The sequence below is a fragment of the Gracilinanus agilis genome, chromosome 1 (assembly GCF_016433145.1).
Source record: "Gracilinanus agilis isolate LMUSP501 chromosome 1, AgileGrace, whole genome shotgun sequence".
NCBI classification, from domain to species: domain Eukaryota; kingdom Metazoa; phylum Chordata; class Mammalia; order Didelphimorphia; family Didelphidae; genus Gracilinanus; species Gracilinanus agilis.
This window is the reverse complement of record NC_058130.1, coordinates 513,967,940-513,983,822: the sequence shown is the minus strand read 5'-3', so window position 1 is coordinate 513,983,822 and position 15,883 is coordinate 513,967,940. Positions and strand designations below refer to the sequence as shown.

The window sequence follows — 15,883 nt, the reverse complement described above, 5'->3', positions numbered from 1 at the left end:
AAATCAAACCCTCTTTCTCTTGAATAGTTCACTATAAATTTACTCTGTTTTAAAATCATGTCTTTTTTAAAATGGAAAACTTTTCTATTTTAATCTTGTTGGATCTCAAGTTCTAGGTGAAAGAAAATGTTAAAATATGGTAGAATTAATTTTTAAATAGGGAGAAATGTTTTGCATTATGAAAAGTCTTATTTTGAATAATAAAGAGTTGGAAAGAATTCACTTAATTTAGAAATCAGATGAGGCAAAACATTGTTGTATATGTACAATATATCTATAATGTACAATAGAGTATTGTATTTCAGTTGGCTTTTTGACTATGTGGGTAAAGATGGTGACTTCTAGGCCTTTAATGTTCAGTTCTCATTGCTTTGATTGTGGGTCAGAGTAATTACTTAGAAGTTACACCAAATATCATGAAAGTATATGCCATTGGTACCAAGGAGAAATGGAAGAAAGTATCAGTGAAATGTCAAAAATCAATAGCTACAACTGGAAGAATATTAAAAAAAAAAAAAAGGACATTGGAAAGATGAGACAGCATAGTGTCAAGGGAAAAGTGCTAGACTTGGGATTCTAGGTTTGAATCTAACCTCTGATATTTACTGTACCACTAGCACAAATTACCTAACCTCTCTGAGCCTTGGTTTCTTGAACTATAAAATAGCAATAATAACCGAAGATCTACTTTACAAAGTTATTGAGAGAATCAAAGGAGGTGATAAATATAAATACTTAATAAAATGTAAGTATTAAAAATACATGTTATGCTGTGATTACTAATAGTTGTACCGGCTTATAATACATAGTGCATGAAGGATGTCTCATTTTTAAAGTATAAATTAATCATTGATTTGAAAATCATTCCAAGAGTCACACTCAATAATAATGGCTGTATAATATGATTGCCTTCTGACAGAATTTAGTCCTTTTAAAAAATCTTTGGATTATTTTCTCCAAGTCTCATATAACGACAGATTAATTCTATAAATCTTAATAATCAAGAAAATAAATATATAAAATGGATTAAAAATGATAAAATATACTTAAAGCTAAATTAAGTAACATAGGTGGGTTAAAAAAAAGCAAACAACTAGCTTTCATGATAGAATTCCATCAGCCTAGTGATAGGAATGCTTTTTTTTTTTTACATTTTGTGAGTCTACATTTTGTGCCATTTATATTAAATTATTTTAATCAAATGACCAATGCAGCAAAATTAGAGGATTTTCAATCATTTTGTATTCACTTTTTCCAGCTTTGAAGATGTACCTAGGAGCTTCCTGAGTACTATCTTTGTGAGGCAAGATAATACATTCTCAGGATTTATAGTGACTACTTCCATTTTCCTTCCCCTCACTGTTCTTCACCCGTTTCACTCCAATTTAAAGAGAATGAAAACAAAATTAAACCAAGACAGCCCAGAAAATATACTACTGCTACCAGAGATGTGGTCAGAGTTGGTCATTTAGCATTCCTCTTTGAGTTCCAGACACCAGAAGCAGATAGTTTCATGTTGTTGAGAGCCTCCATTTGGCACTTTATCCCCTCTCCCAGTTTTCCATATACCTCTCTTTACTGGTCCCATCCAATCTTATGAACTCTTTAAAACATGTTTTTTCAAAATTTCCACTTGTATTTTTCTCTCCTTTCTCACTAACGGAAGAAACATCATACTCACACCCCAGGCGCCATTGTTAACATAAAAACATTAAGTTCAATGCAAATATGACCAAGAAAAACCATTACTGTGAAGAGATGCTTAACACATATTCTTTTTGTAGGTGCACAGTGTAAACTCTGAGCTTTTACCAGGACAAAGGTTTCACAACACAGGTATGTTTTCATCTGCACATCCATGTGTTTTTCAAAATACTTTCAGATCCTCTATAAAATTTACCAATAGTTCTTCTCTATACTCTGTGCCATTGTAATTAATTAGATTTCTTTCTTCATATGTATTTTTTGTGTTTTCATTTCTCTTTGTTCTGTCAATCCTTGATGACTGTCCACTCCTTGATCCTCCAAGGGAAGGGGTCATGTGTCTTATTCCCTTTAAGATACCTGTCTATAGTTCCTGACATCTACACAGAATGGGCACTTGAGCAATATTTCCGAGGGTTTATCTTTTAAGTGTTTTCACCTGAGTTATTCATTAACAGATCAGGAAGAAGTGGTAGTAGCCATGTATCCCTATGAAGGCCTTCACCCTGATGATTTATCTTTCAAGAAAGGAGAAAAAATGAAAGTCCTTGAAGAGTAAGTATCTCAACATTGCAACTTCTGACCTTTAATTCCCAGTCCCATTGAAGTCTTGTAGTCTTGTGCATTTTGTCTATAGCCTTTATCTTCTAATAATCCAGTGTTAACCTGATCTTTGTCATGTGAAAATGAAACTTCACATCCTTGCTGCTAGTACAGTTTGGTGATTAGATATGGCAAGGTCAAAATAACTTTTGATTTTCAAGTGTTGCTGCTGGAACTTTCTAGCTAGTCTCGCTTTGTAGGAAAAAAATGTAATTTTCTTTTTTTCTCTTGTGCAACTTTAAGAAGTTTTTATTTCTGAGTAGACTCTCAGCACTATTGCTTTTTACTTAAAAAAACTTGATTTGGTCTGGTGAGCCTAAAGTAAATAAGGCTTTAAAACCAGCCCTTCTTATTTGGGAAGCCCATACTTAGCATTAACACTATCTGTAACAAATCTTTGCTATCAGCATGGTATCTCCATTTTCCACATTCTTTTCCCTAACCCCTTCCACTCCATCTCATTTATTTTCAGGAGCTGGAAAACTAGGTGATGAACTGAGAATAAGACTATACACAGGTCTTATTCTTAGCTACTTTTAGTACATACCAACCTGTTTTGGTTCGTTCTTTACTCATTGACATGAATTTCTAATTACATACTCTTTGGATACATATGTTATCATTTCAAGTATTAAATGGAAAAATTTGAGGAGGGAAATCTGTAAATATCCCCCTGAATTTTGTGGCCAAAGAAACCTTGTCCTAATCTGCAGCAGCATCCAACAATTTGGGCAATAGGCAGTTCATACTTATCAACAATTTTAAGAGAACAGACAAATGACCCAAGTTAATTCACCTCTCCTTTTTATTTGTCTCCTCACACACAGACACACATAACATATAGCTAACTCTATACATAACTTTGTAAAAACCAAAGAATGAGGAAATGACTCATTACATTGGAATTTTTCTTTATTCAGAGTTTTCCATAGTGGATAAAGCTATAGAAACCAGGTGGGGAGTAAATATATAACATGTAAGAGTGACATTTGCTCACTTGTCTCATTTTTTCTTTTTTTTGGGAGGGGGGGTCACAAAAATGATACATCTCTCAGCGGAATTGAAATAAATAATTGATTTATAACTATACAGCATTTTATAAATGCATTTCTTTTTTTAAAAAACCCTTACCTTTTACCTTAGAAGTATTGGTTCTAAGGCAGAAGAGTGGTAAGGGCTAGGCAATTAGGGATAAGTGACTTATCCAGGACCACACAGCTAGAAAGTATATGAGGTAAGATTGAACCCAGGACTTCCCATTTCCAGACTTGGCTATCTGTCCACTGAGCCACATAGCTGCCCCTATATCATGTAACATGACCTATTAAAACTGCTTTTTTAACAAAAAAAAAAAAAAGTGACCCACACTTGGAGTTGTGAGTCAGGACATGGTCCATACTCAACTCAAGAAAAAGGAGAGTGACATTTTTATTCAAATTTGGGAGATCTAGGTTCAATTTGCCAAAAAAGAGTTATAGCCAGTTCTTTACTCATTGACATGAATCCCTAATTACATACTTTTTATTCTAGGTTTGGAGAATGGTGGAAAGCTCAATCTCTTTCAACCAAGAAAGAAGGCTACATTCCCAGCAATTATGTAGCAAAAATTAACACCCTGGAAACAGAAGAGTAAGTTCTATAATTTCTTTTAACTGATGCACTGCCTATCATTAAATTTTTACTCTATCTATGCCATTCCTTCCCGAGGAAATATCATCTGTAAACTGCTTCAAATTCCCTTTTCAGTTGGTTTTTTAAGGATATAACCCGGAAAGATGCTGAAAGACAACTTCTGCTATCAGAAAATGGTACAGGATCATATCTTATCCGAGAAAGTGAAACATTAAAAGGTGGGTCACTTTTATTTTATTTTACAAAATATTGTTCTTAAGGCATTTTATTGAAAAAATAATTCAATTCAATGAAGAATTAGCCAACAGAGAGCAAAAATTTAATGTTTTAAAATTCAGAATATTATAGACATAGTCAGCTTTTAAATGATTACTTTGAGAAGAGATATACACTTTTGGGGGACTTTGCTTTGCTTAACTGCCCTTAATGGTTCCAAGAAAAGATTTCAAATAGGGGAAGAAGGGGGGATGAAAAATTGGTGTGGAGAAGAGGGCTGATGATAGTGATGTAAAAAAAATATCAATAAAATGCTGAAAAATGCATAGAAGAGAAAGAGGTTTAGAAGGTAAACAAGGAGACGAAAAGAAAAACAGGAAAACTTTGAAGCTAATGTGCTGAATTTATTCTATAATTTAAAAATAAGCTGTAATGATCAAAGCTTGAAGATTTGGATAGAATCCTCTTTGACTGCTCTTCTTATAGGAAGAAATGTTTATATTTGTTGGCATGAAACTTCAGAATTACAAAAAAATAAAACATTTATTTAAAAAATATTACTTATGCTTTAAAATAATTATGTACACTACTACAATGAAGCCCATTTTTATAAATTTCTTACCATGTATGAGGCTTTGAATATTTTTTGAACATTCAACCATTTTATAAAGGTAGCTAGGTGGCACAAAGGACAGAGTGCTGGACCTGGAGTCTGGAAGACTTGAGTTCAAATCCGACATTAGACTAACTGTATGACTTTGAACAAATCACTTAACCTGTTTGCCTCATTTTCCTCCTGTAAAGTAGGAATGGTGATAGCACCTATCTCTCAGGGTTGGTTGGAGGAACAAATGAGGTAATAATTGCCTGTCACATAGTAACCACTGTATAAATATTAACTGTTAATATTATTATTATTGAAAGGAAAGAAATAAAAAGTATTTCCATTTGTTTTGAAACAAATAATTTTTTACATGAAAAAACAAAAACCACTATGAGAGAATGAAAAAGAATGTTAGGTAAGTTTCTTAAAAGAGTTAATACTTTATACCTTAAAACATATTTACACCTTAACATTTATTATTGGTAGAAAAAAATTGAACTTATACTAAGAAAGTGGCTAAAATGTTGATATCCTTTGACCTAGGGAGCTCATTGTTAGATAAATACCCTACATAGGTCCTTTTTTTAAGTCCCATGTACATGAAAATATTATACAGAACTTTTTAATAGAAAAGAACTGGAAGCAAAATAAATATTCACAGACTAAGTAATAGCAAGACATATCTTAAGACATAAATATAATGCAATATTACTTTTCCATAAGGAAGGATGAATATGGTGAATATAGAAAAGTATGGAAAGACCTACGAATGAACTTAAGAGAATTAAGGAGAACCAGGAAAACAAAGTACACAATGACCTCAACAGTGCAATTGGAAAGAACAACCATCAAGTAATCAAAACTGAATCTTGCAGAATTATAATAACCAAGATTTACTGCCAAAAACATATAAGGGAAAGCACTTCCCCCAACTTCTTTGCAGATAGGGCCAAGTATGTGTGTGGGACACTGAATTACAATATCAGACATTTTTTGGACTTGCTGTTTTTTTTAGTGAACTAGATTTTTAAAAATGTGTTGTTATAAGATACTATCTTCTAGGAGGGAAGGAAGGAAGAGTATATTGGGGAATATATATGATATAAAAATAAAAGATCAATAAAATTTTGTTTTTAAAAGGACCACTGGGAAAGGTTTAAACTTAATTTACATTTTTTCATTTTTAACAATGTTAATTTTCTATAATGCAAAATAAAATTAAAATCTGTAACTTTTAAAAAAACAAACTAAAAGCCATTATTTTTCCATAGGAAGTTACTCTCTATCTGTTCGAGATTATGACCCACTGCATGGTGATGTTATTAAGCACTACAAAATTAGAAGTTTGGACAATGGAGGTTATTACATATCTCCAAGAATTACTTTTCCCAGTATCAGTGACATGATTAAGCATTACCAAAGTAAGTAGAAACAGCAAATACTACAGCATGCATTTTTTGATGTTTAGTAATAGAACAAAATGCTTTTTTTTAATATTCAAATCTTTAGCCAGTTAACTTTAAATACCTTATGCTTATTCAGCTCTAATGATCTTGATGATTTTAGAAGTACCTTATGTTGCAAGTACCTATCAGTTAGGTTCTTGAATACTACTCATTACTATTGCCAATAATAAATACTGTTTATGTATTTCTCTACTCCTGCTAAGTGGAATGTCATATTAGTTGAGGGATCAGCAAGAAATGCTGAAGTTGATTTTTACCTAAAGGATTCATTCTTTTCCTGGAAAACATCAGGAAGATTTTAAAGATTCTCTTTTGAAGGAAATAGATAAAATAAACATATTATGTATGATTAGTATTCATCATTATGGTACCTACTGTGTGTTCCCTATTTCTGTTGAGAACACAACTAATCACTCACCTTCACAGACTCAGACATTGCCCCGATTCCAGACTCTTCCTCATCCCACATATCCTTTCAGTTGCCAAGTCTTGTCTTTTCTAATTCTACCACATCTCTTGCATCTATCTGTCTCCTTGATTCTATTCAATTAACTACCACCCTGCTTCAGAACTTCATCTCTTCTCCACTGAATTATTATAATAGCCTCCTAATTGGGTTCCCTATAGCCAACCTCTCTTTTCTCCAGTTTATTCTTGCCATAGTTGTCAAAGTTCTTTGGCGTGGTTCTGACCATGTCATTTCCCTATTGCCTGGGGGATAAAAACACAAACTCTTCAGCTTGGCATTGAAAGCCTGTCACAATTATGTTCCAGCCTCTTTTTTCTCAGATTTACTACATAATATTCTCCTTCACTCATTCTACAGTCCAGCCAAGTTGGCTGCCTCCCACATCCTCACATACAACATTCTATTTCCCATGTCTGTTCCTTTGTGCAGGCTCTTCCCTTGGATTAGAATGTACTCTCCTCACCCCACCCCCTCATTTCAGTTCTCAATTTATATATTGCAACCTGCTGATACCCACCATGAACCTTTCCATTTTCCCCTAATTGGTACACAGTTTTAATTCTCCAGAAACTATATTTTCCACGAGTTATAGCCATATAACATCAATGAATTGTTATTTAAGAAGATGGACCTTTGTTTCAGGAAGAAGTTTGATGTTTTTAAAGATAGCTCATACTTTCCAAAAGTAATCAAATTGCTTTCCTCTTCCTCCTGTTTAGTTCTGGGCTTACTTCATTGTCTTCATGCAGTGATTACACACACACACACACACACACACACACACACACACACACATCAATTTCTATAGATATTTCATGTAATTATTTGTCATATTCTAGACAAGAAACATCCTTCATTTTTTCTCTATGGATTCTTAAGCTAAATCATTCTCTTCCTTTTTGAATGATTCTACATTTCATTTTTATATATTTATGTATTTATAGTAACCCATGGTATTTGCATACATGCATGAAGGTACCTATCCTGCCCCCCCCACACACACACACCCAGTGCAAAACAAAACAAAATAAAATTGGGTTATCAAATAAAAATATCTTGAAACAATAATAAGAATAACTCTGCTTTTTCCTATTTCAAGGGTCATCCTATGGTTATTTATAGACAAGGCAGATTTGAGGAAAACACTTCTAGTCTAGAATATAGATTTTGTATAAATGAAGCAATATGAAATACTATTTTAATAGTGTTTTTTTTCCTTTAAATTTAGGGCAGTCTGATGGTTTGTGCAGAAGGCTTGAGAGGGCTTGTATTAGTATACAACCACAAAAGCCATGGGATAAAGATGCTTGGGAAATTCCACGTGAATCAATTAAGTTAGTGAAGAAGCTTGGATCAGGACAGTTTGGAGAAGTCTGGATGGGTGAGTGGTCATAGAATAATATATGTCTCCATTATAGATTAGATTATCTGGAATGTTAAAAATGTAACTGAAGAATAAAAATAAGAGTAGAGTTGGACTTTTTGGTGTCTTTTCACATGTGTTACAATACAAAATATTAAGTAGTTTAAATGGCAATATTTCAGTTGCCTTCCCTTTACCCAGTGCAAATAAGGAATAGTCTGGAAAATAATTTTCTTTTCCTTATTTAATTCAGAAATTTCAGGGATAAGAATGAGTCCTATCTTATATCCATTTCCCCTTTAAACAATTTTCCTTTTGAGTAGCCATCTAAAAGAGAGAAATAGGGAATTTTACTTTTGACTGTTGTGCTACTGGTCTTGAATGACCTCTTTCTCCTAAGCTAGATGAACTGGACAAATATTAATAGATCGGGAAATGTATTTCTATCTCCTGGATAAAATAAAATGGTCTTATGTGTAAGTAAAGTAGGAATACATGGAATATTTGAGGAGGACTGAGACTTAGAGACAAAGTGATTTGCCAATGAACATGTAGGGACTGAATGATAGAAATAAAATTCTGCTATTAGCAGACTTCATTATTCTGCCTTCATTATTTCTGTCTCCTTTTAGTTCCTATAAAACAAAAATAGTGCAGGAATACAGAAAGTTCATACATACACAAAATCTTGAAACTTCATGAATTTTTTTAATCACTATAGCCTTGTTAAGAAAAGAGATTTTGGGGAGTATGATGCCCTGGGAAGCTAAAGGAAAGGGACATGAAACAAAAAAGGAGGGTAGGGAGTCCCAAAGACAATTTTTGCCTACTTCAAGATTTTCTTTAGAAAAAAAATGGGGCCAGTTCTAAAATAAGGATCTTCTAGATCACTACCACTTACTTTAAGTAGTTCTATTGCCTCCAATCAAGGGGATCTATAGGGACTGATTTCTTCTCCATTAATTGATCCCCTGAGATCAGTTTGGCCATTTTTTCCTTCTCTTTCCTACTGTGTCCACTGCACCACAACCCAGAGTCTGTAGTACAGAACTAATTTCAATAAGTTTAATTCAAGAACTATTTATTAAGTACCTACTTTGTATAAAACATTGAGCAAGATCCTGTGGGGGCTAAAGAGATGAATTGGTCATCATCCTTCTCTTTACGAGGCTTACTATCAAGCAGAGAATATAAGATACATTCCCAATTCGGTACAATTTTGAATTGACAAGGCAGAATGTAATGCATACTTTGAGAGGTACAAAGTCCTAAGGAAACATTAGAGAATAGGGAAATTATTTCTCATTGGTAAGGAAAAGGCATTGAACTGGGAAAAACAGAGAGGATCATTAGAGAATGATGAGTAGTCCTTCTTGGTTTATAAATAGAAGATAGTGATATGCCTGGAACTAATCTAATATTTGCTAGGCTGAAAGGAATTTACAAACATACAATCTCACTATATCCAGTTAACTCCAATGAAATCAAATAGGTAAAAATAAAAAGAGAATAAAAGAAAGTTGCTTTAGGTTTGGTAAAGGCTCAAAGTGTTAGATACTCTCTTCCAGGCATTTCCACTTTTATCTCTCCTTGTAGTCAACAGATAACCTTGAAATTATTTGGACTTACTTGTCAGTACCCCTCCCCCTTTTTATCTTTATACATATATTGTACTATCTTTCTCTAAGATTCTTAGAAGAAACAAGCAGTGGTAATAAAAATAGCTAACATAAATAGCTTTGTGATTTATGTAGATGGTTGTTTGATTCTCACAACCAGACTCTACAGCTAGTATGCTTATTTCACAGATGAAGAAACTGAAAGCAGAGGAAAAAGAAGCTGAGTGATTTGCTCTTGATCATATATTTAGGGAGTATCAGAGGCAAAATTCAAACCCAGGGCCTTCTCTCTCTTTCTTTTTTAATATTTTCTTGTTATATTCAATTCTTCTTTTTCTTTTCTTTTTTCTTTCTTTTTCTTTGTTTCTTGGTTTCTTTGCTTCTTTCTTTGTTTCTTTGTTTCTTCCTTCCTTCCTTCCTTCCTTCCTTCCTTCCTTCCTTTCCTCCTTTCTTTCTTCCTTCCTTTCTTTCTTTCTTCATTTCTTTCTTTCTTGCTTTCTTTCTTTCTTGCTTGCTTGCTTGCTTTCTTGCTTTCTTTCTATTCTCTCTATCCCTCTCCCCTCTCTGACTCTCTTTCCCCTTCTTCTGTCACTCTCTGTCTCTCTGTCTCTCCCTCTGTCTCTGTCTCTCTCTTTCTCTCCCTCTCCCAACTATTGAGAAGTCAAGAAATAAGATACATATTATACATATGAAATCATGCAAAATATTTTTTACATTATCCATATTTCCCAAAAAAGTAAGAAAAAATTTTAAAAAGGGAATGTGTGTGTGTTGTGTGTGTGTGTGTGTGTGTGTGTGTGTGTGTGTGTGTGTGTGTGCGCTTTAGTCTTCACTCTAAGACCATTGCTTCTCTAACTGGAAGTGGATAGCATTTTTCATCAGCTCCTTTAGAGTTGTGGTAGATCATTGCATTGGTCAGAGTTAAGTCTTTCACAGTTTATTATCTTTACACTGTTACTGATACTATGTACATTGTTCTTCTGGTTCTGCTCACTTCATTTCAAATTGGTTCATATTAATTCTTCCCTGGTTTTGGGGAAACCATCCCTTTTATCATTTTTTATAGCACAATAATATTCTTTCACATTCATATACCACAACTTGTTCAACCTTTCCCCAGTTAATGGCATCCACTCAATTTCTAATTTGTTTCCAATACAAAAAGAGCCATAGAAATTTGTGGGTATATGGTTTCTTTTCCTTTTTCTTTGATCTCTTTGTGGCATAGACCTAATGATATTACTGCATCAAAGGATATAAACAGCTTTATAGCCCTTTGGGCATAATTCTAATGATTGGCCTGGTTTACAACTCTACCAAATTGTGTGTGTGTGTATAAATATATATATATATACACACACTTATATGATATATATTTTCTGTCATTTTAGTCAATCTGACATGTTTGAGCTAATTACCTCTAAGGTGTTTTAACTTGCATTTCTTTCATTATTAGTGACTTAGAGCATTTTATATACTATGGATATCTTTGGTTTCTTCCTCTGAAAATTGCCTATTCATAGCCTTTGACCATTTATTATCTGGGGAATAGTTCTTATTTTTATAAATTTGGCTCAGTTCTCTATATACTTGAGAATTTATTAAAGAAATCTGCTTCCCCCCCCCAATTTTGGCTACATTAGTTTTGTTTCTGTAAAATCTTTTTCCTTTTATACAATAAAAAATTATTCATTTTACTTCCCATGAACCTCTTTGTCTCTTGCTTGTAAACCCAGGTCTTTCTGGACTCTAAGCCTTGTGTGATTCCCATTTTGCATCACTGCCTTTGAGGTAAAGACTCCTTTTGTCTCTGAATGGGTTGTAGTTCTCAATATTCTTTTCTCCATTTCAACAGTAAATGATAGATGGGATGATGTCCCAATATCTATATCGAATCTAGGTTTTGGGTATTTGCTGAGTAGAAAGAAGAATATGAATATTGGAGAAGAAAACAGCAAAAGTGAATTTAATTACAATGTATTATGTGATTTTTCCTGATTTTATAAGGGCCTAAAGATATTCAACATTGAAGCTAAATACTAAAAACATGTAAGACTACATGATTTTGCATGTCAGTTGGCTGGGAGTGCTGCAGAAGCACAAAACAAGCCATCTCTATTTAAAATAAGTAGTATCCAAGTTCTGCTGCTTGTGGGGCAGCTGATATTAGAGAAGCTACTGTCAGCATTGTTGTCAGATGAAACATCTAGGTCACTTACTAGGGGGAAGGGAGGAGCTAGGGAATATTATTCTATATACAGACGTTTTATCAGTCAGGAGGAACAAGTGTCAGTGAGATTGTGGGTGTAAATGATGAGACAGGAAATCAGTTCTTAAGTAGTTCTGCCAATATGTAAGGTTAACAGTTTAAAAAGAGTATATAATACATGTGTCTCGTATTTTCCTCAAAATTGTTAGACTTTTAAGCAAGTCTCCAAATACCACTCTTACGAAACCTATGATTGTTCTCAGAGGTACAAATTTGTTAGCCTGGCTTTTTCATTTTAAAGCTTTCAAATGGTTAAGAGTTTAAGTTAATCCCCTCCCCTTGTCTCTCACACATCATGCAGATCTTTTTAATCTCTAAAGTTCACCTACCATAGATACTGCCTATATTAAGGACTAAAGATCTACAACTTAGGTTCCTAACTAACTAACAGGACCCTAGACAATCCAATTGTTTGCTTAACATCAGCTGTTCTAACCTTCCCAGCCAATCCTTCACCTCTTATATTCAGAACGTCACGGCTATAAGGAACCTTAAAGGACATTGTTGTCCAGCCACTTTTAAAAAAATAAACAGTTGAAGAACCTGAGGATAGGTTCACACAGCTAATTAATGGAAAGGCTGAGAATTTAACCAAAGTATCCTAACAAGCCAATCAATGTTCTTCCATATACACTACATTTTATTGAATATATTCTTATATGTATACTTTTCATTGGGTCTCATAATGAATATGTGTGATATTACAAGGATCTTTTGGCATTTTTTGTATTCTTACCTGGCATTTCTTCCTTTAGGAAGTAAAGACTTCCTTAAAATAGAGACCTTGACCATCTTCTCTTTCTTGTCTTCCCCTCTGAATCTTTTGCCATGGTGATTCATTTATCCAATAGCTTCAACTATCATCCCTTGGCATATGACACCCAAAACTTTATCTTCAATCATGATTTACTGGGCATCTCCACCTACGTGTCCTTCCTTGCAGGTATGACATAGAGGTTTTGTAAAAGTTAATATTAAACTTGTTATTAAGAATGTAAAAGTTATGAGTAAAACTTATATTATAAATGTAATAATGTAAATAAAAGCTTGTAAATATATATTGATGAACAAACTAAAGTTTTATGGGCCAGGCTAGTTCAGGTGGTAGAGGAACTTGCTGGAGACAGACTAATACAAAGCTATTTATTTTCTTTTAGAGTAGGGAGAGTAAAAGTAGGGAATAGAAAACTAAATGGGAGATCTTTTATATTCCTAGCACTAATATTTTACTAAGTAACCAACCCAACCAATTGTCCCTCATGGGACTGCTTCATGTCTGATAAATCAGACCTGACTTATTCTACACTTACTATTTATTGGTTAAAATACTACCTTATTCTAAATTATAAGTCTTCTTGACCTCCTAAATGTATAAATCTTCACAGTTTGAATGTAGCACCTATCTCCCTCTCACTCAAGAGATTCTACCTGCCTGTCACATGTTTCATAGGCAACTTAGCCAACAGGGGAAACGCGCTATGTAAATCTGACTTATATAAACTGTATTTTTTCACTCTAAAATAAACATTATCTAAAAGTAACTAAATTCTGCTTAACTTAAATCTTCCTCACAAAACTGCTCAAGTAAGCCAGAGAAACAGGGCAGAGCTCCTCTCTCACAGTTTCTTCTTCCTCCAGGAATTGGGGAAGAAAAACTCTTCAGTCAATGACGACACACTTAAAATCTTAAGTTTCTTCTTCTTTAGCCTTCTTAAGTATCTTAAATTTCTTTGTCTAAATTTCAACCACTAATAACAGTCTTTCCCAGAGAGAGAGAGGGAAAAATCACTTCTTTTTCTTCTCACAGAGACACAGAAGGCCCGAGTTCTTTCCCAGACTTCTCTTGTCCAATCCTTAAGGGATCCACAGCAAATATCTTTCTCCTCACTACAAGGGGATGTCTCAAAATCCAAACACCCTTACTTCTGAGCTGAGACCCTTGCTTCTACCAAAGCTAATTTAGCTAATTAAAAATCTTATCCTAACAGTTTATACATTTAGAACTTGAGGAGATATTATATTATTGTATTATTTTATATGTAAATATATATTATGAAAAGATATCATATGCCAAATTATATCATTATATACTTTTATCCTCAGTGACCTTATTGTAGGGTCAAAAAAAAGAGGATGACAGGATAAATAAATGAAAGTGACCAAACTGGTGGAGACTTTCTATGTCACATTTTCTTTAAGAGCAGCGTCAGAGACAATATTGGACAGGGATAGCACCAAGTGACATAAAAAAACAAAGCTGACTGCCTTAACAAACAGGAAGTGTCCTGACACAGTCTAGTAGTTATTTCAGAATTAGTGGTTTACAACAGGTTATAATTGACTAGCCAACATAGAGACCTAACTAAATATTAAATTGAAAGGAAGGATACAGATAGGCAAAGTATTTCAACATTTCCAGGTCCAACCACTCCAATGTTATCTCTTTTGAAAAATGAGTAGTTAAGAGTAGAAAACAATGATCTTCACCATTCCTTAGATAACTGATACAAAACACTTGCTACAGTGAGGAGAAAGAAAGAGCCTCAAATCATCACAAAACAGAACAGAAAATCCCCTCTCTGAGTGGAAAGAGATGCCAGCAAAGAGCAACATCAACTTGCAGTAGAAGATTATTTACAAAATGTTGTGGAAGATTAGATTAGGAGATCATGAGTAGAATCATTTCACAAAACACTAAAAGCATAATAGTAAAATATGAGCATTCAAAGAACCTAATATGAGGATCACAGATGCAAAGCAAAACATCTTCTGGGATTTCTGAAAAGATCTCATCATATTAATGATGATATTTAAAGAACCATTCTTGGATTTTGGCTTCTCGGTCCATATTGTGAGGACAAGACAGTGATGTTTGAGAATAAGAAGTTGGTTAGGGAAACCAGACCTCAATTGAAATTCACAGTCATGCAAAATAGCCGAATCTGTTATGAAAACAAAGTGAAAACAGAAGGAAATTATTCAGGCTGTGACATGCTTATGTGCATTTGAGATGGACAGTGAGCTACCCAGAACTGGATGGGGGGAAGGACAAGGTTTCATGGGGGAATTTTCGTGGTACTCTGACCTGTTAAAATGAAGGCTTCGGACTTGATGGTTTTCAAGGGCCCTTTCGGTTTTAAATTTATAATCCTATGGTATGGAACTATTTGTTATTCATCTTTGAATTTGCACTACTGCTTATTTCAGTACTTTACACATAGTAAACCCTTAATGGTGATCATTAAAAATGAAGCAGTATTTTTGAAGTTCAGGGGATCATAAACCTGTGCACTCAAAGCTGGAAGGGAACTTGGAGGTACTCTGGCACACTCTGCCTCATTTTAGAGTTGAGGAAACTACCCTCAGAAAAGCGAAGTGATCATCCAAAATCATACAGGGAATAGTGGCAGAAACAGGATTTCAACCTGGGTTCTCTGGATTCCAAATCTAATGTTCATTCCTCTATACTGTATACATAGTGTCATACTAAATATGTGATAATGAGAAACTGAGGCACAGAAAATATAAACTTAATCTATTTATTGGCATGGCTAGCAATTATCAGCAATAGAGGTCAATGGTCCCTCAGTGACCAGAGACACCTCTAAAAGTGAGAACAGCTTTTTACAGTTGGAAGGCAGGAAGGTATATAGGATACCTAAAATAGTCCAGTGGCAAGTTATATAGGAGACCATAACAGTTCAGTGGTGAAAACTATGCTAAGACTCTTATTGGTTCTTAATTACATAGGCTACTTAGGAGGGGCGTCTTCCAATACCCCTGATAACAAGGGTAAGGGGGCTTAGAGTTAGTCATCTCCTAGAATATCCTTGAGAAAGTAGCTCACCACTCCCTATACCAGTGGAAGTACTAGAAAAAACATCTAACTAGGTTGAATCCTCCTTCACCTTTTTTATTTCCCTCAAGTGGTATGGTGG

At 34.1% G+C, this 15,883-nt stretch overlaps 1 protein-coding gene across 1 annotated transcript in view; it reads left to right on the top strand.

Annotated features, from left to right (window-relative positions):
- The window catches only part of LYN (LYN proto-oncogene, Src family tyrosine kinase), a 140,073-nt gene that overhangs the window by 74,241 nt on the left and 49,949 nt on the right, over window positions 1–15,883 (top strand). Inside the window, exons 3-8 of the mRNA XM_044666245.1 lie at window positions 1,785–1,836; window positions 2,163–2,259; window positions 3,838–3,936; window positions 4,054–4,157; window positions 6,031–6,180; window positions 7,923–8,075. Of these exons, the coding sequence (XP_044522180.1) occupies window positions 1,785–1,836; window positions 2,163–2,259; window positions 3,838–3,936; window positions 4,054–4,157; window positions 6,031–6,180; window positions 7,923–8,075 (655 nt within the window). The remainder of the gene's footprint in view (window positions 1–1,784; window positions 1,837–2,162; window positions 2,260–3,837; window positions 3,937–4,053; window positions 4,158–6,030; window positions 6,181–7,922; window positions 8,076–15,883) is intronic.